Source organism: Lathamus discolor, chromosome Z (genome assembly GCF_037157495.1).
Source record: "Lathamus discolor isolate bLatDis1 chromosome Z, bLatDis1.hap1, whole genome shotgun sequence".
NCBI classification, from domain to species: Eukaryota; Metazoa; Chordata; class Aves; order Psittaciformes; family Psittacidae; genus Lathamus; species Lathamus discolor.
This window is the reverse complement of record NC_088909.1, coordinates 18,078,551-18,103,720: the sequence shown is the minus strand read 5'-3', so window position 1 is coordinate 18,103,720 and position 25,170 is coordinate 18,078,551. Positions and strand designations below refer to the sequence as shown.

The 25,170-nt window shown below is 38.5% G+C and overlaps 1 protein-coding gene across 2 annotated transcripts in view; it reads right to left on the bottom strand.

The window, feature by feature from the left end:
• Positions 1-10,081: 10,081 nt before the first annotated feature.
• The window catches only part of FTO (FTO alpha-ketoglutarate dependent dioxygenase), a 253,797-nt gene continuing 238,708 nt past the window's right edge, over positions 10,082-25,170 (bottom strand). The window contains exons 9-10 of one of the 2 annotated variants that reach the window (XM_065664127.1): positions 16,664-16,740; positions 10,082-14,232 (exon numbers count right to left, since the gene is read on the bottom strand). In XM_065664127.1, the coding sequence (XP_065520199.1) occupies positions 14,207-14,232; positions 16,664-16,740 (103 nt within the window). In that variant the 3' untranslated portion in view covers positions 10,082-14,206. Of the gene's footprint in view, positions 14,233-16,011; positions 16,741-25,170 lie in introns of those variants that run through there. The other variant, XM_065664126.1, reaches the window with a different exon arrangement.

Genomic DNA, 25,170 nt, shown 5'->3' with positions numbered 1-25,170 from the left:
AGCAAACATGAGTTAAGAATGTGTGTCCACTGTGGATAATTCTTGGAAGCTTGAAAAATGTTAGCTTTTGAATAGCCAAAGCACTTTAAATAACATTACCCTTGATTTATAAATGTAAAACAGAGAAAACCCCAGTTTTCCCAGGGTTACCAGAAAGAAGTTGTTTTGTGAGCAGCAGAACTAATGAAGACTAATTTCCCATGGATTCAGATTCTTTGCCACCAAAATCCTGCCCCTATCCCCTCACCACAATGGCCATGCTCTCTCTGTGTTGTTTAGTGTTTCCTCTGCCCAGGACACAGACCTTGCTGTGATTGACTGACCAGCTGGCTGCTGCAAAGCGACACTGATGGTCATGTTCTGCTGGTTCCTCCTTAGAAGAGACACTGCTATACAACTCTCTTCTCTTGCCAGGTTCCAAACACCATAAAAATTCCTGAACTTTCATCGCCAAGACTTGAGTTTTTGTTTCATATTTGATTAAAGTTGGCCATAAATTCAAAAATCTTTAGAAGATCACAGAGAGGAGCACACGATGAAAAATGCATTCTCAGAGGCTTTTCCCCATTTAGGAGGAAGAGTTAAAAAGTATCAGAGCAAGCAACAGAGCCTGTTTTCCCAAGCCAAGCTTGGTCCAGAGGGTACCAAAGCCTTGTTGTTGCAGATGGAAGAGTCATGATGAAAAAAAGCCCATGCCTGAATTTGACTGCCCTTTAAATCACAGCACACGTAAGTTTATTTACTCTACAAAAAGCACTATTTGTCACAAAACACTATAGTAAGCTCAGAACCGTGGAGGAACACTCCCACCTATCTTTTTGTCTTTAAGCATGTCCACCAGCTTCTTCCAGCCTCTTTGAGATCTTTCCCATCACATTTCTAGCTCATTCTAGCCACAGACTCATAGCTGCTTCTTGGGCAGCTGGGGAAATAAATGGAGCTTGTGCATATCTGCTTCCATTTCCTGTCATCTCAGACTCACTATAGCTGTGGATAACCATGTCCGTCACGTTTCAGTCCCAGAGGGGGGTGGCATCTTGTACATCAATGAATTGCAATTTTCCCCTGCCAAAGGAAGCCATTCCTGTGTATCTGATGCCATTATTTTGATTCCTGTATAAGCCCACATTTATATGATAACCACCTTCATGGCTTACACAGGGCAAATTGAAGACACAAGGAGCCCAGTAAAGCAAAAAATTATTTCCACAAACCACTCCAAAATACTTCTACCCCAGATAGCATTAAGTGATATCTGTGAACTATCTATAGAAGGAACTACTAAAGCATGCCCACCAGTGCACTACATTTTTAGAGTGCATAGTATGATGAACTACCCTTTCCTAGCTGGCCTATCTCTGTTTTCCTCTAATAGAAATATTCAGATGATGGCAAAAATACAGCAGAAATTGCATTAACAGCAAAAGACTATACACTGATGCACAGTTTGTGAGATGAACCTAAGTCTTCTTTCACTGCTGATCAGTTTACTTATGTCCCAGGTTTTCAATTTTCACCTCTAAAAAAGTCCTTCCTGCTGTTTCCTGCAAGTACTTTTTATGCAGCTTTACAACACAGACTCCAGGAAACACACAGCATTTGAAACGTATATTAAGTATTTTATATTTAATTCCTAATGAAAATCCACTGCTAGATAAAGTGATAATTACACACAGCTGCTTCTATTATTTGGGGTAGTTAATTTTGATGTACATGGCTCCTCATGAGTGTGAGGGATTTTCTCCTCGCCGATTACATTCTCTCTGAAACTGCTGGCAAGGCCACTTGCTTGAGGAAGGTGGAACTACAGTGCAGCACTTAATTTCAGAGTACATTACTTGGTGATGGGCAGGCAAAATTACTTCACTGGGTGTTTATCTGCCCTCCTAACGGATGTAAGGTCTAAAAACCTTTCCCTGTATGACTTTCCTATGCTTAAGCACATGAGTTCCTTGAGCTATCGAGTTGTCTGCTTTTTAGCATCGGGCATGGCACAAAGATTTATGTCGCTCTGTGTGACCATACCAATCACCCATCACTATTAGTTACAATAAAATCATTCTCCTTATTTTTAAAAGCCCTTTGAAATAGATTCCATTATGAAGATGATTAAAGGCTTGTGAACATGGAGAAGGCAAACATTCTTCAAAACGCCTTTGTGATCTGTCTAGTCTTCTATGTCTGGGAGAGAGGGACTTAGATGACCAAAGATGACTTTCCATAACCAAACCTCTACCTGAAAGTTAGACGAGTGAGTTGCATTAGGTCTCCCTAGAGACAATGGGATGAGATAGGCTGCTTCAGAGACAGTTCTTCCTAACCTGAAATAAATACCAAACCCCCGTAGAATGATTAACCCTCTGGAACTACTTCTTGCTTTTCATCCATTATGGAAACTTTCCCAGAATATGAACATAATTGTCAAAAATGCTTTGCTTAGATAAGATGAATGTACAGTATTCCTAGTGGTTCTAAAATCATATGTAAACTGCATATGTAAAAAAGAAACAGATAAAATATCTGAGGGGAATTCCTAAATATCTGAATACAATTATGCTATTTAAAAAAAAAAGTATCATATTCTTCTACTGAAGATGGGAAAATCATACTGAATGAACATGACAAATAGTTTTGTCTCTCCCAAAGGAGATAGCACAGGCTACATGTTGTCATCTGCAGGATTTCCTTTAAAGTAGTTACTCCTGGGTGAGGAGACAGTACTTAATTTCTATTCAGAATAAGAAACACAAAAATATATTTAAACTACGCCAAATCCTTCCACGGAGGGGTCCAACATATGCTGCATCTTTTTAACCACCAATCCCATCCTATCACCTAACAGCTTGTATTACGTTTGTTTTTGTTCAATCTGCCATGTTAAAGCTACATGCATATGCAGTACTACCACCACTAACTGCTATTAATGGAGCAAGCTGCAACAATGGAGATTGCAATTTTGCTACTGATGTGTTTTTAACTGTTACCTCTGTATTTGACACCTAGTATTTGAGTTTTCAGAGTTTGCTTCTGTTACATTCATCTGTAAACAGAAAGTCTAGATGCTTTCTTCTTATATGAAAGCCAAAACAATGTTCTTAACAGAATCTCTAATCTCCAGGACTTGAGACTTGAAGTAAAATACCAAATACTGCATGCCTCCAACTGACAATAGAACACTAATATGATTTGATTGCAATGTTACTGCAAATCAAACCCCTATCATTTGACACTCTCCTTTTTCTTTGATTTAGAAAATCTACACAGAATGGTCTTAAGCCAGACTTCTCATGTCACAGATCTACTAGAGATAATACTGGGCCTTAGTGGCACAATATTAGTGGTCCACTATTAGTGGCCCAGCTTCTGCCTGGGCCACTAATGGCAATTGGCATGCACATCATAGATTAAACACATTCTTTCACCTATAAGAGCAGACTTGTATTTGCTCCCCCCACCTTTAAAGCAGTTTCCCTTATCTGTAGATAAACAAAGACAGCAAGGGGTCCTGGCGGTAGTACAGGTTTAAAGGGGTGGGTTCATGTGTGAAAAGGCTACAAGCAGGATGGCAGCTCCACAAGACAAGCACAGCATAATTCTGCACAACAGTATGTCTTCAGTTTAATTTTGCTAGTTCGATCTGGTTTATGTTGTAAGAACTTTATCCCTTATGACCCTCTATTTATCTATTGTTAAACCAAACAATACTAGGTATATTAATGTTTCAGCATCTGCTCTTACTGCCCCAATTCAGGAAGCCCCAATGCAGTAAGCAGTGGATAATTCAGCAGTACTTAATGTACTCCATGTGTCAACAACAGCCCTCTAAAGGCTCTTGCTACCTGTCTCATTGTGAAGGAGTTAAACCCCTAATTTTTCTATTGCACAGCACATTAAAGATAACACCTAGCATGGCTCAAACCTTGGCTTGCACCAACATTGCTGAGCAGAGCATTTGGTTTTCTCTTTACATCACATCTTAGTGAATGTTGTGTTTTATAAGATAAAATGATAAATGGCATGACTTGAATGACCGGAGGGTAGCTACTTTCCTGCTACTCTATTTAAAAGGTTTCTGTGAACATTTTACACACCTTATTGTGTGACTGTGGCTGTCTAATAGCAAAGGAAACAATAGCCTCTGATGTCCACAAAGGCAGGGCATACCACACAGGTGCCATGTTTTACAACACCACTATATCTTGTCATTCAGAAGTGCTCCCTGAACAAATTGCCTGTCATATTTAAAGATAAAATCTGACAGTGCCAGAGCTGACAAGTAGTCCTCAACCCTGACATACAACACGGAGCTGAATTTTGCTAGATTCATTGTAGATGGATTTGTCTTTAGAGATTCACAGCAAAGCCAACTGCTGGCAGAGCAGCAAAAATTATTTCAAAACATTGCTAAGTGTCAGACTTTATTAAATGGTTGCTTTAAAAAAAAGGGGGGGGGGAAGCTTCTGTGTTAGGTTTAGAAAAGAACTGTACAGAAATATTTTTAGATATTTCACTTCTCTGTAAGATGATGTACATTTTTTCTAAATTATGTACATTTTTTCTAAATAATAGAAAATACTGCAGTACCTTTTGGGAAATGTACAGTCATTGCTCCTTAGCACTGGGATATTTACACTACAGGAGCCTGTATTCTTTTATCTTTCACACCATGAGGCTCTGAACATTATGTATAGTAAATAAGAACTAAGAAGGAATGGCACAGCCATCTCAGTAATTGCCATATGCTGCTTGGGTGGTTACTGGAGGAAGTCAGAGGGTTGCCTCGAGTAAGTAAACACCATTGCTTCAGCACTATTTACCCCAGCAGTACTAAAGGGAACAGACGATTTATGTTATACAACTATTAAACACAAGTGGCAGAGGCAGGACAGGTACTCCACACATGTACGGAAATCCCAGCCTACACCTGCTTTCGGATCAGCCCTTTTTGTTCTGTTTTGTGGTTCTGAGGCGTTAAAGAGCCACATACATACACATTCATCTCCTTATGCATCTCTCTGTAACTATTTTACGCCCATGTGAGATTGCTGTATGTTTGCCACAGAATACAAAATTTAGTATGCGCAATTAGAGAGTTTTTTCTTTTCCTGTTCATTAGGCATTAATAAGGAGCTACAGATTTGCTCCCAATGAAGAAGAAATAAAAGCCCTAAAACATTATTTGCAGTTAAGAGTCTTGTTGTCTCAAATCATTTCACGAAGACAGCCCTGATGCTGAGACATCTTTTCATACCTATCCCTAGCCAAGTGCTGAATAAGGTAAATGGGATGTGTCAGAAATGACACCCCAAGCCCTGTTGCCCAGCTTCCCCCTTCCCCACAGCCCCCGCCACCAACCCACAAACATACCCACTGCTCTGCTGCTGTAACCATAAATTAACCCTCAATGAGAGGAAAACAGGAGAGGACACCACTATAACTGAAGTCAGCAGGTACCACACAGAGTATGTACTGTCTCCTATACTGGGTGACTGGAGGAAGGTGAGAGCGAGAGGGTGGGAGCCACCTTGCTGAAGGGGCTGTGGTGACACTGTGCAACTTGATTGTCTGACAAACTATTGCTAATGTAGGAGTCTGGATCAGGAGTATTATGCAAGAGTCCTGTGTATCCAAAATGGATAACTGATGTCAGGCTAAGAGCAATGACTGGAGAGCCTCCTGTTACATCTTGCATGGAAAACTGGCATGTGCAGAAAGCTGTGGAATTACAAAATTGGGAATTAAGTGGTCAAAACCAGGCAAGGTCTCAGCTACTGCCAACATCTCCAATTTATTTCAGCCACTGACCCACATGGAAATCAGGATTTGAATTCAAGAGCAATGGGTGAAAATTCCAGGATGCCTCAGATTTTCTGAGAATCAGTATCTTCAGAGGGGCAAGCAGACTAACCCTGCTTTTGTTCAGATATACGTGAGCTCAGTGGTGGCTCTCATGCTCTCTTGCTGGTGGGATCTCCCTTCCCTGCCACTGAGGTCTACTGCCCTGCAAAGGTATTCTCCCTGTGCTGTCTCTGTTATAACCACCAGTGCCCAGCCCTACCCCAGGCCCTCAGCTGAGGCTTATGTCACAGGACATGCTAAGCCACAGCAAAAGACTGCTCAGATGTGAATTCTACCAACTTGATTTTGGAAGTCCCTTTTGAGCACCTGTTTTAATGTACCCCTGAACTGTCCCCATGAGCTTTAACCCTGGGGGTGGCTCTTGTGTTTTTCACTTGGTGGATAAAATTACCTGTTGCTACCACCAGCTGCACTTAGCACAAGAAGAAAATAACTCTGCCTCTACCAAGGTGACCCATACAGGGACACTTCTCACTGGTGCCAACAGAAAAGACACTTATGTGAGCTTCATTTTCTCTCTCAGAAAACTTTTCAGTAGCATGGACCTGTCAACTAGTCACTACACTCAAACAGCTCCCTGAGTACTCCATCATCCTGTTTTCTACAAAGCATGACTTTGCCTTGAGAAGAGTGCTAGTAAAAGATGTAATTGTCATTCTCCTGAGCTGCACCAAATCTTATTTAAGGATGGATCTCCTCTCAATTTCTCTTAGAGGCACTTTACCCGAGAGAGAACCAATCCATTACTGGAAGATGTTCTGACCCCATTAGCTGGGAAGATGTGTGTTTGAACTGTGGACCTCTGAGCATCCTCTATCCAAGATGAGCTAGCTCAGGCTATGGCATCTAGAAGGGAGGCATCCTTAGAGATCCCTTTGCGTCCTGCTCTGTACCATTCAGGCAAGTGCCAAATGCACACTGCAATAGGCAGCTGAGATCAGAATGCCCAACAGGTGGTTGAAACCGGTGAACATAAGGGTATGCAGATAAAAACAATCCTGAGATGTGTTATTCTGGATATATGCTTTGTTTCAAACTCAGCATTGGAAAGAAATTCCACAAGATATATAATTCTCATACTGGCATGTACTAAATATTAATTGTCTAATATGGATTTTTTTTAAAAAGACTGCTCTGTTCCCAGCTTTCTTCATACATGTTTGATTCCGGCCCTCTAAGAATACCAGAAGCTGCATAACACAAGTGTTTGTAACCTTTAAAAATGGAAATATCATAACTTAGTTAATTGTGGCCCTGACTCTAATGAAAGTGCTGCTGTCCAACAAGCTTTGCAATACATTGATTTTTCTTCTATCAGCTGGTAAAAGAACAATAGATCTAGATATCAGCAAAGCAAAGAAAGCAAGAAACAGCGAGCTGTTCAATATTTAGGTCGAGCCACAATATATTTCCAGATTTGAAATTATGTTTCTAAAACGTATGTTTAATACAAGACCTTGTTCTATGCCTATCAAGTCAAAGCTTGTACAGTTTAAAAGTTCCTGAATGACTGCTTCATCAGGTAGCCCAGAGTTAGGCCCCAGAGGTAAAGCAATAAAGGAGAAACAAAAATAACAGTTTCTGCAGCTAGTTGAACCCAGCAAGAGCTCCTTAAACTGCTTTTAAATTCCTACAGTCTGAAATGTTATAAAGCCACAAGATACCTTGAAAAGCTATGAATTTGCTAAGTAGGATTTCACTTCTTGTTATTTGAGGTCATTAAATTTATTAGATGCTAGTAAAACCCTTGTAAACAGAAAATATGAAGTCTTATAAGAGTGCTCTTTATTTTCACCCTAATAATTAAGATGTAACTAGGGATAGGTTAGTAACAGAAGCCTAATATATGAAGTGTATCTTAATGATACTTACACAACAAGTTTCACTCATAGCTGCTGAAATGAAATAGAATTGTGAAAAGAGGATATCATACAGATAAAAACTTGCATGTATGCTATTTTTAGTACATAAGATTCACTTGCAAGCTGTAATCGTACTCTTCACTCAGTGAAAAAGCAAGTATTGACTTCTTTTTACCTATCCACAAACTCAGTGTGGTTCTGTTTTGAGATGACGGTTCTTTGAATATCTTGGAATAAAAACCCCAACACTTCAGACAATGTTTTGTAAAAAACACTTCTAGCTATGACCCTCTGACTGCAAAATAAAGACACTGTCTGACAGATAAATTGCACTCCTGCAACTTCAGCAATATAATTTGAGACCTTTTAGTTCAGAAACAAAGTCTTATCACTGAAAGAAAAGGAGAATATTTTTTAGCTATAGTAGGATGTATAAACTTTGTGAAACTCTTATTTGTGGGTAGTAACTGTATGTAACAGGGTGCTAGAGTCTTCATGATGAAAATTCAACTACAAGCCCCTCTCTTCAAAAAGAATTTAGGTTCTCATGACAAATTTTCCATAGAAAGAATGTATTTAGGGTAAAACTCAAAATTCGAGAAGCAACACATCCTGATTAGTCTCTGCCTCATTCAGGACAAGCTGTTCTTGAGTGCAGAGACTGGAAGAGTGCCTTAGTCCCCCCAGAAGATGCCTACTCATGAGGGCAGTGACATCTTTTGTGCTTGCATCCCCCCAGAAAAGCAGGGATCCCCCTGATGGCTGAATCTTTTTTTGAAAGGTCACTACTGCCATGTGTTTTTACCTGTTTAGAAAGGAGGATAGAAATCTAGGGAATCTTTGGTTTTAAGAGAAACATTAAAAAAGGAACGGCTTAAGGGACTCTAATTTCAGGGATGCTCATCTTGGTCTTTCTAGGTACATGTTTCAGAATAATACTGGTTTCACAAATGGGCTGTCAGTATCCAATGGTCTGTATACTGACTTCTGGTTAAATCAATTAAACCTATTCTAAAGTCAAGGAAAGAAAGTTCTAGGCTAAGAAATCAAATTTCTTACCTCTTGGATGCCTTGCTGACTCTTAAGCTGGGGTATCTGTGAATAATGCTGTGAACTCCTTTTGGCTCAGAGACTCCATTCCATCCTGGCAAGGAATGACCTGGCCTCTGTTATTCACACTTTCATCACCTCTTGGCCGGAATCTAGTAATGCAGAATAACTGGGCATGCAGCCTTTGGCATAATGGGACCTCCAAGTAATACAGAACACTGCAGTGCATCTCAGTCACACAGGCATGTGCATATCAAATTGTTCTGCTGTACTCTGCAATGGCATTCTTTAGAGTATCAAAGCTAATTTGCAGTATTGGTCCTTGCCTTGCTTTGTGTCCTGAATCTGGGGTAGCTTGGACTTCAGGCTACTCACAGCCCTGAGACAGAGACAATTTGTGATAACTATTTGTGATAACTAGTCCTTTGACACAAACTGCTGTGAGTGGGAGATAAAACTCTGAGATTAAGTTCCCCAAAAATCACAGACATCACAAACTTCATCAGATTTTACTCTATGTACAAGACACATTTCCTTGACATTGTTTTGTTTAACCTGACTACGTATGTTTGAAACTGCAAATTCTATTGCAAATAAGATTGAAAAAACACTTTATACACTCAAATAAGTTGACGCAGTGCTGGTAGGCACATACTCGCATAATGTAACAGATTGTGTCAAATATGGGAAATGTGAGGTTGCACGGCCAGAAGAGTATCTTCTAAACCTAGTAGCAGAGCCATAATTTTTTGCTGAAAGAAACACTATTATAGGGGTTAGAAGTCAGTCATATCCATTTATGGTATGAATCTTACCAAAGTAACAGAAATTAATCCACCTTCCTTACTAGGAAATATGAGATATAACCACAATTTAATTCTTTTAATTTAAAGAATAACAACAAATTCCCAATTATCTTTTTAAATCTATTTTAAATTGTCAGCTTAAACAGATGAGGATAACAACGCCACCTAACTTTGACTTGCCATACAGTTCAGAGAGAGAGATTCCCCAATGAATAGTAGATTCAGAGCATCTTTAAGTTTGCTGCTTTGAAAAAGCTTACTTCTCACTCTTCAGCATAGAGGAAGCTTGCAGAAATTAGTTTTTTCATGTAGGCCCCTGAAGTTAGATGGTGCGAAAAGTAACACTCTTCTTCCATGCGCTGCAACAATGAGGTATTGAAGACAAGACCTAACACCTTCTGGAGGACAAATGACAGTCAAACAGATCCTTTAAATAATTTATTTAATAAACGGAAGTAAGTTAGAAAATACATAACATAAACTTAAATATCACTGTATATCTCACAGTGTTATATGAACAGTCCTTAATCACATGTAGCAGTATCAAATGACCAAGGAGCAAAAATATCCTTTAAATTGTTTTAAAAATAAATGTATTTGAGAGAATGCTACCTGAAACATAGTTTTTTTTCTCACTTTAAGGTCATGTCAGTCTAACAAAGAACACAACTTACTAATAAAATTACTATCAATAGTGAGACAAAAGGGAAGAAAAGGGCATCACTGGACAGAAAAGAAAGAACTGCAATGAAAGAATTGTGGAATGCTTTGATAACGTTTGGGTAATAAATTATTAGGATGCTCATCAAAATAACTAGAAAAGCACTGCTCTCAGTAAAGTACTACCAGATTACCAAATAGGTACCAGACAAAAGTGCTAACAGGTGCATGACGGGCATTCCAGTTTGCTCCAGCAACGCATCTTCACCTTGATTAATAGCACCCAAATACCCACAGGGTATTTTCTTAAGAGTTTCCTAGTACAGCAGTTACACCACCTTGTGGGGTGTGCAGTGGACATAATTAAAACAGACTTAAAAGAGTGTGCATTGTATTAAATTATATACTGCCCATCTGCAAATTCTCCATGGAACAATTTATTAGTTCCAGTAGAATCTACTTTTCCCATTAGAGAGCTCAGGGACTTTGAACGTAAAGAAAAGATTCACTGGAAAGTTTAATCGGACATTTGAGGCCTGAAAGATCTCTATTACATGACTTATTACTGTATGTTATGCAATTAAATGTATGTTAAATATGACACAAGGAGGACAGGTTCCAGCTCCACTTTCAGATACATCTTTGGAGAAAAAAAGTTCAAGTGTGTAAACTGAGCTGATTAACTGGAAGTAATCGAGACTTGCCAGCAATGGAGGGATTATGTATGCTCAGTTCCAGTGTTAGCAGTCAGAACACAGCTGCACTTTTGACCTCTGCCTCAGTTTCTCTGTGTAAAGGGTCCTGAGACCTTACAATAAAAAGGCATTTGAAAATATTATTACAATTAGATGTTAATTTTTTCAGTGAAGCTTTTGAACAAAGCACCTTAGGAAATCTCTTCCCACTCCATATATGGAAAAAACGGAGGAAAAGCTTTGGAGAATATACAGGTGATTTTGCTGCATTCATTTTTTCCTTTTTTATGTAGACATTCATCTTTCACAAGAAACCAAGCTTCCCAGGACATGCCGGATAGGAAAAAGCCCTAGTCATACATGCTTAGTTTCAAAGCTATGTTACTACTCAGACAGAGAAATCAATGTATACTATATTAGAAACAATCATCACAGCCCTTTAATTTAGCTTTGAATGCAATTCAACCTAATAGAGGCTTTAATGGCTTTTGACAGATTGTTCCACTGATCAAGGGACATGTATGAAAATAACTGCCTATGAAGCCCTGATTTGATTTTAAGAAACGAAAACTGAAGGTTAATGGTAAACAGAAGTTGATTGTTCACATTTTCACTGAAATAACTCTATCTGACCTGTTCTTAGAAGCAGTGAAATAAAGGATAATGGGAATCCTATACACCTGACTTTTTACTTTAGCCTCTAATCAAGGGGACTAATCAGACCAAGATGTGTTGGCATGAAAACAAGTATTTGACAATACGGAGGGGGAGGAGAACAACTTTTGTGACCAAATCCTGATTCATCATGGAGAAGCACTGCAAAGCCAGTGGGGTGTTAGAGGATGTGAACCATAGCATAGTATACCCTTTCCTATCATGTGAATTATGAATGCTATCACCAAAGCAACAAGAAGATAGACCATAGTTTTCATGTCATGTGTGAAGTGCTCACACCCAAACATCAACATTTTAATGTAATAATTTTATCAGTTATTTGTTGTCTTTTATTTGACATGTTATTATGCCAGTTCTGCAGCCTTACTAAGCACAGTCTTTCTGCGATTGTATAAATCATCTTCTCTTGTTCTGTGAATGGCCCTAGGCTAAGGTGAAGAGGACAGATGAATACAAATTAAGATGCAAGCCCAGCCACACTGAAGGTGATGAGTCTCAAGTCGGACTGCAAAAAGAACAGTAGCTCTGTTCTGAATTATCTCTGCCCTTAAAGGCAAGGTGAGGTGATGGCCAGAATTGGGCAGGTTGAAAGTCCTCAGAAACACTGAATGTTGGTGGTTTTGCCTGAGTATTTTGTCACTACCTAACAGCTCCTACCTTTTAATGCTAGATTAGTGCAGTGGTTGTCATTTTTGGACAGAGAACTTCACTGTAACCAGCGTTCTGTTTGATCCTTCTCCATAACAACTTACTGTCCTGGTCGGATAGGTCAGAAGACAAGCTGCGATGACTTGAATCTCAAATGGGAAAAAGATTTTCAGTAGAGGAACTCTGTCCAAGGAGGTGTTATAGGACAGATGTGGAGGCTGAAGCTGGGGATCAGTGTTTCTCATGCCTGGCACTACAGTGGAACAACCACTCTCTAACTCTGCAGCCTTGATGCAAGAGGACAGTGGTCCTAGCTGAGGACCAGCTGTTGGAAGCATGAGCAGGGGGTTAAGGAGCCAACATTTATTTTGCACCAGGTGGTAACTATTACAGGAGAGATCCTGACCTGCACTGTACAAGTTAGTGCTCAATAACTCCCATATGAGTTCAGTTAATAAAGTGGCCTTGAGAAAGCACAACCCTTGCTTCTCATGTGCATCCCATCTCATCTCTCTTCCCCTCCTCTCATCTCAGCTTAGACATCAGATCCTCGGCTAGTTTAATCTCTGCTACATTAAACTATATCCCACTGCATGACACAGGGCTAATGGTAACAACACTATGATAACTGAGAAAGGAGCAATGTCCACTCATAACACACTATGATATTTTATCTATCTTCCATGATGGATTTTAGTATTCTTTTAATTCCTTTTTTCCCCTGTTATGGCACTGGAATCCCTGAATCAGTGTAAAGAAGTCCAGTGTGACTTCAAAGTGCATCTTGCATCATTGCCAGTGAAACTAAAACCATATCTGGATAACAATAAGGCAACTGATTTGGATCTTTATTATGCTGCATGTTACCCATCCTGGACAGTTTCCAGCTGGTGATTATTCATGGCATTCTTATTTACACATTAGATAATCAGAATCTGCTGTAAAGCTCAGAGTATAAGTATGATGCCTTTAAAATCTACTGTACTGAGATTACTATTTTTTATTTACATAACCTTCTAAACAGAAGAAAGGACCTACAGGATAAAATATTTTCAAATATGAATAAAGTATTATAAAAACACTTCTAATTGCAGAGCATAACACAGCAGGTTTTTATCAAACACTTAAAAACAGCCTTTACCTTTCATCTGCCAAATTACAGAAACAATAAAAGTTTTTCATTTTCTGGCACCATTTTCCTTCTATCAGTGTAAAACCTACTCTGTACCGGATTTTTAAAAGAAAGCCCTCAAGCACTTCATTTGTATCGGTTCCATGTTTAGTCAGTAGCTTTTGTAAAATTGATGAATATTGTCTAAAGGCAAGTGCAGACAGGCAAACAGATCTGTATCTTCTGCAATCCATTTAACCTGACTCACACGTGCAAGCGAACTATTTTACCTTAATTCTTTCATGGCTGATGAAAAGTAAATGTAAGCAAAGTCATGAACTTCACTATTTAAAAAGAATCACTGAATCTAATGTTAGAGACTAATTCACGCTCTCAGCTCCTCCCTGAAAAAACTGACCTTGGCCTCATGCTTCTAGAGCACCCAGGCTTGGCAAACAGCTGCTATACATAGGACATCCATTACAGGCTGTGCCTTTCAACTCATCCAAAATAGAAATGGGTTATCTAATGCTGGAATATAAATGGACTGCCAAAGTATCATTGCAACATGAGCTAAATTATAACTATTTGAATGAAGTAGAGAAAACATTAAAGTATTTGTCTGCTTCTGGTATGCAGTCCAAACACAGAAGTAATCCACACTTGATCTCTCAGTTTTATTATGGATATTAACCTTTAACCATGTTCTTATTTTGGGGTACCCTTTGGCATTACTACATGCTTCAAACAGTTCCATCAACCTTACTCATATCAAATCCTGTGGGCTTTGGAGATATGAAATCTTCTTACACTTGTGTATTTCAACTGAACTCAGTCAAGTTACTCTTGATTTAGATGATGTGAGACTGGAATGAAACACAGAGCATTAATTCTCTTTAACCACTTGATTATTGGTATTTTGCCAGTGGATCTTAGGTCCTATCCATTCCAAAGGTGTTCATTTTTTCTGTCATTGCCATCCATGGCTTAAAGGAGTGCTATCTGACTGCACAGAAGCTAGTACTAGTTCAGCTAATTCACTAGCTTAAATCTTCAGCACAGAAAAGATCTAGAATCATGTATTTTTAAAAATTCTATTATTGCTGCCAGCAGTATCTTAATACAAGAAAAAACCCAGTGTTTTGTTTGGGTTTTTCTTCACTACTGCTGGAAATAATTATTTACTGATCATTTTTTAATAACTATGCCTCCACTTCAGCTACAAACTACAGCACTGATGTGCCTTCTCTACCCTTAATGGCTGTCAGATTCATTTCAATACTGTGATTACCATGGTTTCTAGCAGGGCTTAATTAAACACAAAATAATCATAAATTAACAGCATAAACAAACAATCCCCTCAAATGCTATGTTAACAGTGTTACATCATTAGCTTGTTTGAATTCATCTTGCTCATTTCCAAAGTAATATCTGTTTCTGAGAATTGCCTTTTCAAAAGCAGAATTCCCACATCATCAGCTAGCTTTTCTCTAAGTGATCTCCAAAGCAAACAGTATTTAGTGTGGCATTAATCCAAATATATGCTATCTGCCCACTGGTAAAGCCATCTTTAGATATTGCAGGGAATAAAAAGCTATGTCCATAATGTAGGATTTTTAAATATTAAGAAATCTGTGGCACAAAAGACAATAGATAAATGTATAGATAAAGGTTATAATATTTTCAAACCCACTTTAAATAATAATTTATTCTTCAGAGAGTCTTTACATTCTAAAGGGTGGCTAACAGTTTCTGCAGAAGTCTAAGACTACAATGAAAATGCTTGATGCAGGTCTTCATACTTTCGCTGGCACAACCACTTCAAAGGTACAATCTTTACTTGATGTAATTGTCCTGGCAAAAGCTGCTAGGTGTGGACACAGTTTTATAACACTAAAACTGAATTTTTGCTGGCACAGCTTCTTAAGCTCCAGGGAGGTCTGGCATATGTTGTGCTGTCAAAAGTACAATTTTCGGCAGCAGAAGCCCCGCACAGAGCACTTTGCTCTGCGTAAGCCTGGCCTCAACAGTGATTTTAAAAGGAAGATTAACACATGAAGCATATTCATTTCTTTGTGGCAATGTCAAGCTCTGAGTCTCTTTGGTTTCTTTCATAGTGGTAATACAGACAGTGCTGTTACACCATAATATGATTTTCTTCTGCTTTCTGTGTCAAAAGAGAAGGTGTACACCAGCTCAAGTTGAAATAGCAACTTAACCAAATGAAAAATCTCTCTCTTGTTAAGGAGTGTCCTGTATCGTCCAGCATAGAACTGTTCTTTTTATAGCATGTTACTACAAAACAGATCACAAACAGCTCCATTTCTAATCCTCTTTCTGGTTTTGTTCTCATAGATCTCACTAGATCAACACAGGTGTCACAATGCCCAATATCACACTAAATCTGCTGTCAGGAGACCTGACACCAAATGGAAACCCTTACTTGGGTCCATCAGCTCTTCAGACAGTACTCTGGGAAAACCTGGGCTCAGAATAGGACTCACAACATGCAGAAACAAAGTAATGATTGGGAACCAAATTCGGAGCTCCAGGGAGCCCACGAGGTGTAGATTCACATCGGAAATCTCTCCCAGCACTGCTCAACTGCCATGATGAAAAGCAGCAAGAAAGTCTTGGGATCTATGTCAGGATGCTCCTTCAGAGTTCCTCACCTGAAAACATGCTCTAATGAAGAGCCATTGCATGAAGGGCCTTATCCACCACCTCATGCATCTCTGTTTGTGTTAGTGGATGAAGAAGTCACAGGTCTATTCTGAAGCTATCCAGCAGGCTCACGCCAAGCTGGTCTCTTTACTAGGACACCAAGATTATGGATTCTGCTTTGTCACAGGTGTGAGCTACACCTTGTGTTGGTCAAACCTGCCAAGCCAGAGGTAGCTCTAGGCAACCATGGAAGCTGAAATTTAGACACCAAGGGAACCTGTGTAAACACGGATATCCATGGGCTGTAGGGTCAATGGGAATTAAGAGTGGAGGAGAGAACTGAGACTGGTGTTCCAGACGCCAGGCCTTAAAAGCCGCCCACTTCTGTCGATCTGGGGCCTGGTCTTCTTTATTACGAGACAGTACCTAAGGTACTGTGGGAAGACTGGTAAACTCTGAGTTGACAAACACAGCATGGTCAAGGAATCATAAGGCTAAAAAGACTTATGATAAAATGCAAATGATGAGCATCAACAATTCTAGGCTAGAAGGTCACTTGTTATTCTACCCACTGAACAAGATTTTGTAGATCAGCAATTACTTCTTCAAGATCATACGGCAGAGACATATTACATTCATCATCTGTCCAGAAGGGATGGCATTCTGGTTTCTGGTCTTCTGGCAAGCTCTCAGCTGCTTCTGACTGGCATCTGAAATGAAAGGTAAACAGACGAACTACTTAAGTAAAATTGTATAAAGAAACTGAATACTCAGCGAGGATACATTCATGCATTAATTCAAAGAGAAAGATGATAATAAAAAAGAAATACCACATCTTCTGACCAAATGGATTGTTCATTTCCAGTGGATTTCTGTTGTAGGCTTTGTATTTTCTACAGGGATTTCTCAAAAAGCCAATCACAGAGAAAACTCAGTTAGCGTACCTTTATATGGTGAATTATTTTTTCATTATCTCAGCTGTTATTTAAAGTATGTGATTAAACTATTATCAGATTTAAATGTTTGCCAGTTTCCAATGTATTACTAGATTATTGAGAAAGATTAAACTGAATTTACTGCATTAAGGTCAGGGGGGATAGATTAAACAATATTACAGAAGCCAGACTAGCTTTGTAGATTCTGGAGATTTACAAGTGTATCAACCTGCTTAGCTCTGAAAAAGGCAATATAAAACGAGAAAATTCTATAAAGATAAATGGAAATGGCGGTTAATAACAACTTCCAATGATGAATAGGTGGGCAAAACTTCAATAAAATTAAATTAAGAGGTTAGTGTATGGTAGTCCCCAGAGAAGATGTTTAAATTACAGTGTTTTTTATTAAATGGATTATTCATCAATACTTCTGAAGTCTATTGAACTGAACTGCAGCCTGCAGAAGAAAGTTTTGTAAGTGGCAACCATCACATCTCTTAAGATTACACTATGATACAACATGCTATATCAAAAAAGCTGTCACGGTTCAAGGAGGATTTCTGCCCTTCTCTTTTCCCCTCCTCTTAAACAATCTGCATGTTGCTGATTAATCAGTTAATGCTCACAATAGAGCAAGACACAGAAAAATGCTAAACATCACTATAATTTTGGCATATACTACAGGTCTATGTAGTTCTTCAAAGAGATAACAAGCAAACTGTAGAAACACACTTTTGCCTTTTGTAAGACATTTTGTAAAATTTGTGTTCTACAAAGTATATAATTTTTGTACAAATTTTGAAGTTGTTTTATATATATCTCTGCAAAATGAACTCTAGAAACATTGACACATGCAACTTCCATGTCTACACTGTCAGCCTTCTGGAAGAGGCTGTTTCCAAATGAAAGATGTCTTCTTCTCTTGGGAATTATTAATGGCAGTGTAATCCCCATGAGAAAACATACTTCAGCTTTACACCCATGCTGGTGTGTGGTTAATTGCCACACCAGCATCCTGGGCACTCAATCCATCGTACATTACACTACAAGGACAGTATTAACACATAACATTCCAATATATCTTCAGCTCTCCACATCAGCCCCTGATAATAGCATCTGTTAACATGCACTAAGTACTATTATGTAGCACATCACTTCATAAATAATAAGATTAGCTGACCTCAGGGCCCTGGGAAGAGTAATGTGTTTAAATGTTCTCATTATTTATTTAAAACAAGAATTAAAGGAACAGAAGCTACTTGTGACAATCCTCTTAGCATAAATATTAAACTGTTTGCATTGATAAGCTGCACTGTACAGAATAACAGAGGATTTGTTTTGCTGGCTGCTTTATAATAGTTGTTAGAGCAAATGCAGTTTAGTGTATGAGTTCTGAGAGGTACTTTACTGATTGTACCAGCATGTTCTGAAAACGCTTTCCAAATTATAGAGAGGAACAGGAGAAAATTAATATGCAGGGTAAGCTGAAACTAATTACAGCATAACTCTGTAAGGCTTTTAAAATCTTGCTTTATTTTCTCTCTTGGCACAAAATAATACGCTCAATTTACTGGGTAGTATAAGATATTCCAGTTTAAGCATTTCAATCTCAAAGTGGATAAATTAACCATGTAGAGAATATTGCAGATGACAGATCAAGAAGCCCAGCCAGTAAACACTGCAGGCATGTTATGTGGTCTGCAAAACTGAGAATAGCTGCTCACGGGCTGCCCAGTCACAACATCATTGTGACTGCTGCCACAGTTACAGCAACACAAACGCCTGAACAACAAACGTTAGGGAAAAGCTGTTCAATCCATTTGTGAGAGAGAAACAGAAAAGAGACATGAATAGTAATGAAAAGGGCTCCGAAATGGTGAAGAAGCTAAAAGCTGGCATGTTTCTCCTTTCAGTGAAAAATGTGTTGTTAATAGCAGATGTGTGTGAGAGAATTAGGGTGCAAAAGCAGTCCTTTCCAGATGAGTGTATTACTATTGATTTTAATAAATTTCTGTCAGAGAAACTGTTCCTACAATGGTCTTTAATTTGTAGCAGAGTAACAGACCTGAAGATCCTGCAGAAGGATAGCAGCACCATTTTTAATTGATGCAGAGCAATCAAAGGCACTTAAATAACTGCACAGAATTATTTAAAATTCCTTTGTATCTGGGATAAGATAGCTAACATAAGTAAGTAGCAATGATAACTCAGATTAAAAAGAAATTCCTTCTTTTCCCAGATACCAAAGAACTTAATGAACCTCCAAAACCAGTGGATAAACTGCAAACACTGAAGTATGATGGTAGTGGGAAAGTACCAAGATTTATAATATTGTAAGTTAATTAAAATATTATATATCAATTAAAAACTGTTATTCGAGTTAACAAAGTCAAATCTTCAAAAGAGAGTAGATCTCATCTGTGTGTATCATATGCAGAAAATGTGTTAAGAATGGGATTAACACATGATCTGACAGACAGAACAGATCCCAAATCAAGAGGCATCTTTCTTACCTTATTTGCAGCAGAAGAACAGAAAAACTCCCATTATATATTTCAGAGCAATTTTCCTCCAACACCCTGATAAAAACACACGCTCACCAATACAGTACAGAAAAGATGATCTGTCTAAAGATATGCAGAATGCACGAAACTCCATGGTCCTTACTTTCTTGCTAAAACAATGTGCCAGTTCCAGTCAAAAAAAAGCCCATTTTTAAGGACCATTTAGTTACTGCTGTGGTGCATATTCTCACTACCTCTCCCCTGTCAGCTTCACACATTTGTGAGCCCCCTGTTGTCTCCTTTTGCCAAATGGACTTTGAGCATTAATATTTACCAACAGCTACATATTAATTTAAATTCACCTAAGTCATTACAAACATTGGTATGACTACCTGTATGACAATACATGATGCTTCCCCTTGGAAGGTGGCTATTTTCACCATGGGTAGGTGCACATTCACTGGGACAGAGAGTTGCCTGGGTAGGGTCCCCTGGGCTGCACTGACATTTTGATGATCAGGGTGTCAGCTACATTAGAGGACACTGATCACTATGCTAAAATTAACCAAGCTAGCTAAAGTGTGTGTTAATTATGAGTATGCAAGCAGTCAATAAAAGGTTAATGCAAAAGTCAAAGGATAAATTTATTTCAGTATTGCATCACTCTACTGACTAAATGACTAACGTTTTGCTTTGTTTTTTAATCGATATATTTTACAGTAATGTGTGAGCCATTGATTTGGAAAACACTCGTTGTTCTAAGAGTTAAATTTTGCAACTAGTAAGTATCAAGTATCAATATACCTAAAACACTCTTTTTTCAGAATAGATACTTTTTTGTTCCATTGTCAGAAACAGGACTGCATATATACCAGGAGGTGGTCACAGGTTCTGCTGATGAATGTGATTAATGCAAATAAGAATTATTAGCTAGGAACCTATATAACATACTGTGAATTAGGGTCTCTGGATTCTGTCGTAGTGCTTGAGTGTTTGCTTCACAGAGATAGAGTCAAATCAGATCAATAAAGGTCAATTTGTGGCTCAGACTGCGCAGGTACAAAAGAGTGAGGAGATATGAACAGTCCTGTTTCCTAGATGGTACTAATTTAGCTGCCTACCCCTGGCAGTTCAAACACTGATGTAGAGCATGTGGACATTCTTAAGGTAAGTCAAGGAACATGGGTCTGGCCATCTTCTGTACGTACTAGTACAGTCAGAAAGGGAGGAAGGGTTATTTGCTCTGCATTTGCAAAAGCATGCACCCACCCATACATGCTACTCCATCATTCCCGAAATTACGTTTTACATGGAAGTTTATTTCCTCTCTCCATTCATGCTAGGATAAAGGTGTTACTGAGCTGTGGTTCACAACTTCACAGTATCTTTTAAACCAATATCCCAGGTAAGAACAGTGCTCAGATCACCCTACTAAGACAAGTGCATTCATTAAACCCATACTGACACTGGTTAAGATGATACAATACTGCTAACCTGCTGCTTTGATAACAGCAGTAGCTTCTCTAAACAGCATCTTCCATTCTTAATATTCACAAGAACTTTGCAAATGTGGGCCTGACCAAATATGGTTTATTTATTACTGTTCCAACATAGGTCTGCTGCGCGAACACAGATCCCAATAGCACAGGTAACTGGTACACAGAGCTTTGCTTGCAGGTTTGGATTTTTTCATCCTTGTCCTTCAAACCTTTCCTCTGCCTGGAAATTACTATGCAAACTATGTACAGTTACTCTAATCCCAGTGTTAGGATTATCCTATGCCATTTCAAAATTACATTCTTAGTTGCCAGAGCATATGCAAAAGAACACAGTGAGTTCTCAGCTATCTGTACTGTCATGCAAAGCACAGAGAAAATATGAGATTACATACAATACATACATACAATTACTCAAATAAGTTAACCTTGAGTTTTCTTTTTCTAATAGCGCATCCCGTTGACAGGTATGACAAATTTACTTCTGCTGCTCAATGCATTACAATTAAAACCTGATACCACTTAAGTCAAAGATGAAACTTCTAGTGATTTCAACAAGGCCAAGATTTCAAATGCTTTTCCAGAAATCAATCACAATAGACACGAGCTAGTAAGCATACTAATAACAACCATCCAAAAGAAACTATGGGGGGAATGAAAAAGGCTGAATATAGTTCCTCAAAGTGAAATTTAGCAAGGGATACTGAATTTAAATGTTTTATCCATTTATAACAGTGGTTATATTATTGGCAATTGTAAGTCAGCTAATACAATGTGGAGTAGCAAGATGTGATGTTCTGCAACTTCAAACTTGCCCCAAAAAGAAAAAAAATGTTTTATCAAACTGAATTTCTCAGTAAAGCACAGAAAAACTCTAAAGTGAAAATTGAAATTGATGCTGTAAATATATATTCTTCTTCAATTTTGGACATGGATAGGATTGAGATAAAGTCCTTAAAAAGGATTGAAAAAGTCACCTTTGTTATTTGAAGAACTGAACTTTCACTTCACTTCCTGAGAAATTAAAAGCTGGAAGGTATGAATATAATTCATTATAAAATGGAATGGGGAGAGAAATCTGAAAAGCAGCTGCTTTCCAACTGGGTGCCCATTCCAGCATTAGCTATTTCAGAAATTACAATATGCCTAATTTTAAGTTTACTTCTACTCCAGGCATTTGCTTGGTCACAGTAGCTGGCAACAAGTGAAAAATTCCAACCACTGATTAAGGTTTAAGGCCATCAAGCAGACTGCTGAGAACAACATTATGACTGGTTCTACTTCTTAGCATGACCATCACATACTAGTGGTGATGAATAGGATATTCTGCCAGCCAATCAGTGAGGAACTGCCGACCTCTGACATCAGTCATTGGAGGGGGTCACATGAAGCCTCCATTGCTCCTACCTTGCCCCATGGAACAATACAGGGGTCAAATGGTAAGGGCGATTATATACGTCATCTCAGGCAATCCCACTAGAGCTTTAGTGTACTCATAGTCAAATTCCAGAGCTCAGCACAAAGCTGAGATAACTGCAGAAACATGCAAAACAGCAGGCTGCTTTCATGGAGGTGGAAGGCAGCTTTCCTTGCCACTGGAGAGAAAGGACACATTGTTCTCAAAGAACAGTGAAACCAAAGTTGAAGAAATGGAAACTCTTCCACTGGAAGCCAAATGTGCAGCAGTCATTATGTCACCGGTGCCCTCACTGGCATGGATAGAACTCCAGCCCAGCTCAGCTGTAAAAGAGGGAAGCAATCCTATGCTCTCCTGGGAATACCTCTTCTGGAGATCTAATCCAAGACATGAGACAGGATATAATATATAAAAAAATCAGTATTTCAGTTGGAGTTTCAACAAAGTTTGGAAAATGGTGGTTAGTTAATGAGTCAGTGTAACACAGGTAAGGTTGGAATGTTTTCTGATCTCTTTTTTTAACTCTGGAAAACATGCTCAAGACAATATTTACAAATCCTTGACTTGGTATTATGATTAACTGCCATAATTTGTACCCTAAATGCAGTTTACTGAAAAAACCCCAAAGGACAGAGAAAATGTAGATACATTAAAATGTAACAGCATGAAAAATGTCTCCTTTATATGGCCACAAATTCTTTATCTTCATCACCAACAGAATTCTATTTTTTTTTTCCATGCCCAGACTGGAATTTCTGAATATACTGCAATCTAACTCTTACTCCAAATATATTCTTAGCTTTTTTAATTAACCAATCAGAAAGTTATGAACCTTGACAGAGAGTATCTCTTTCAGTTGTTCCATGCTTGTCCCTAGTGTGACTCTGCACAACTAAAACAAGGTTTACTCTGCCTTTTAAGAACAAAACAAATTACATCAATATTTGACTTTGCAAGCAAGATTTCAGAAGTACTTGTCCCAGACAGGCAGTGAAATGAAGTGGCCAGATGGAAAGAGAGCAGAGTGCTTCATTCTTTTGAATATCTGATCCCCAGTGTATTCCCAAGGAATCTGTCCCACTTACTTACATTAAGTCACTGCTGATGTTCTTTCATGCGCTATAACTACAGTGTGCCCAGCCACAAGTGAGGGCTGCGACTGGGACTGCATTTATAGAAGGGACAAAACGAGCTTGTTTCTAGATAAGAAGCTTGAAAACAGAAAGCCACATTCTATGATTTACAAAGGGATGGATGCAGTATCAGTTAAATTTTAATCCAAGGAAAAAAACATGTATCAGCTCCAAATATGCAAGTAAAAATACACATGATGGCATGTTAGATCTTTCCTGTCTTCTTCTTTCAAAAGCTGATAATGACTTGTGTCATTTGGCTCTTTCTACAGAAACAAAGTTTACAGTCACTGACCCGAGAACTTTATGCCTCCAAAGTCAGCCATTCCCTGGAAATGAGGGGCTGCTAAAATATCCTGAGGCATCACTGGTGACACAGTAGAATAGCCTGGAAACAGCCAGTGTTATCCTTGTGTGTACTTCTACAAAGTGAATCTATGGCAGAGTCCATCTTTTAAGACTGGCCTGCATAGTGCATTTTGCTGTTCCATGGAGAGGCAGGAGAAAGATCAATGAAGCTGATGCTGAAAAGGTTTAAGTGACAGTTCCATGACCTTCAAAATGCCACGGTTTCTATCATTACTCAAATTGTAAATCAGGTAAGAGAACAACTTAAATTGTTAATACATTCCAAATGTTGAAATAACAGCAACCAAAGCACTGGTGGAGTCCAACTGGTAAGAGTTTTCAAGTGGTGCACCAGCGTGTTTCACATGTGCTTGTAGAAGTAAATGAAAACCTCAAAAATTATTTTTTAAAGAATGTTTTGCTTTGTTTAACTGTAGAGAAAAAAAAAAAAATCAGGGTTTTTTTTTTCTTTGCTTCAATATTAATTAAAATCTGCAAAAATATACTTTGGTCTTTCTAAACTATTAAGCTAACAAACTGTGGGAAAGGATAAAGATTTGCTGCACAGTATCTTCAGCTACAGAGTGAGAATTGTAAGACAAAGCCACAAAGCACCAGAGACATTCTAGCTCTGGGTAGAAAGAATGGAAGAAAAGAGGGCACAAGAAGCTCCTTTCTCTAATATATTCACCTTTACTGTGGGTGAATTAATAAACAGAAATCTATGCAAAAGATACTTCTGATGAGATTATCAATGACTTTCCTTACCACGTCCACCAACTCCACCTTACCAAAGAGCAATACCTAGTAAATGGTACTGCAGCAACTGTAATACCACCACGAACAGTGCTGGCATCAGATGTGTGATGCAAACTTGACTTCCCCAGACACAGCGTTTCCTCTCCTTTGTCCCCTCTGTCCAACAGGCCTAGAAACTGCCCATGAGAAAATCAGTGCGCCTCCTATTCCCACAAGAGAATGGCTGTGTGGGGCAGCCTCCATTCCATGTCTGTTTGATTTTTTTTAATTAAGAAACATCACTGCTCTCTATAACATGTAAGGGGTAGGGAAAACCTCTAGAGAAAAACTGAATAAATAACACAGAATTTGCTGAAAGATGAAGTTTAATCCAATTTAACCTATAGGTCTACAAATTGTTCTCTTTCCACTCTGTTTCTCAGATGTTTTTGTTTCCTGTTTTTAGAACAATATGTATACAAGCAATGTATCTTGACAGTATGAGAAGCACACTTATACATATTTATATACACAGCCCTTCATACCAATACCTGCAAAAAACCCTATCA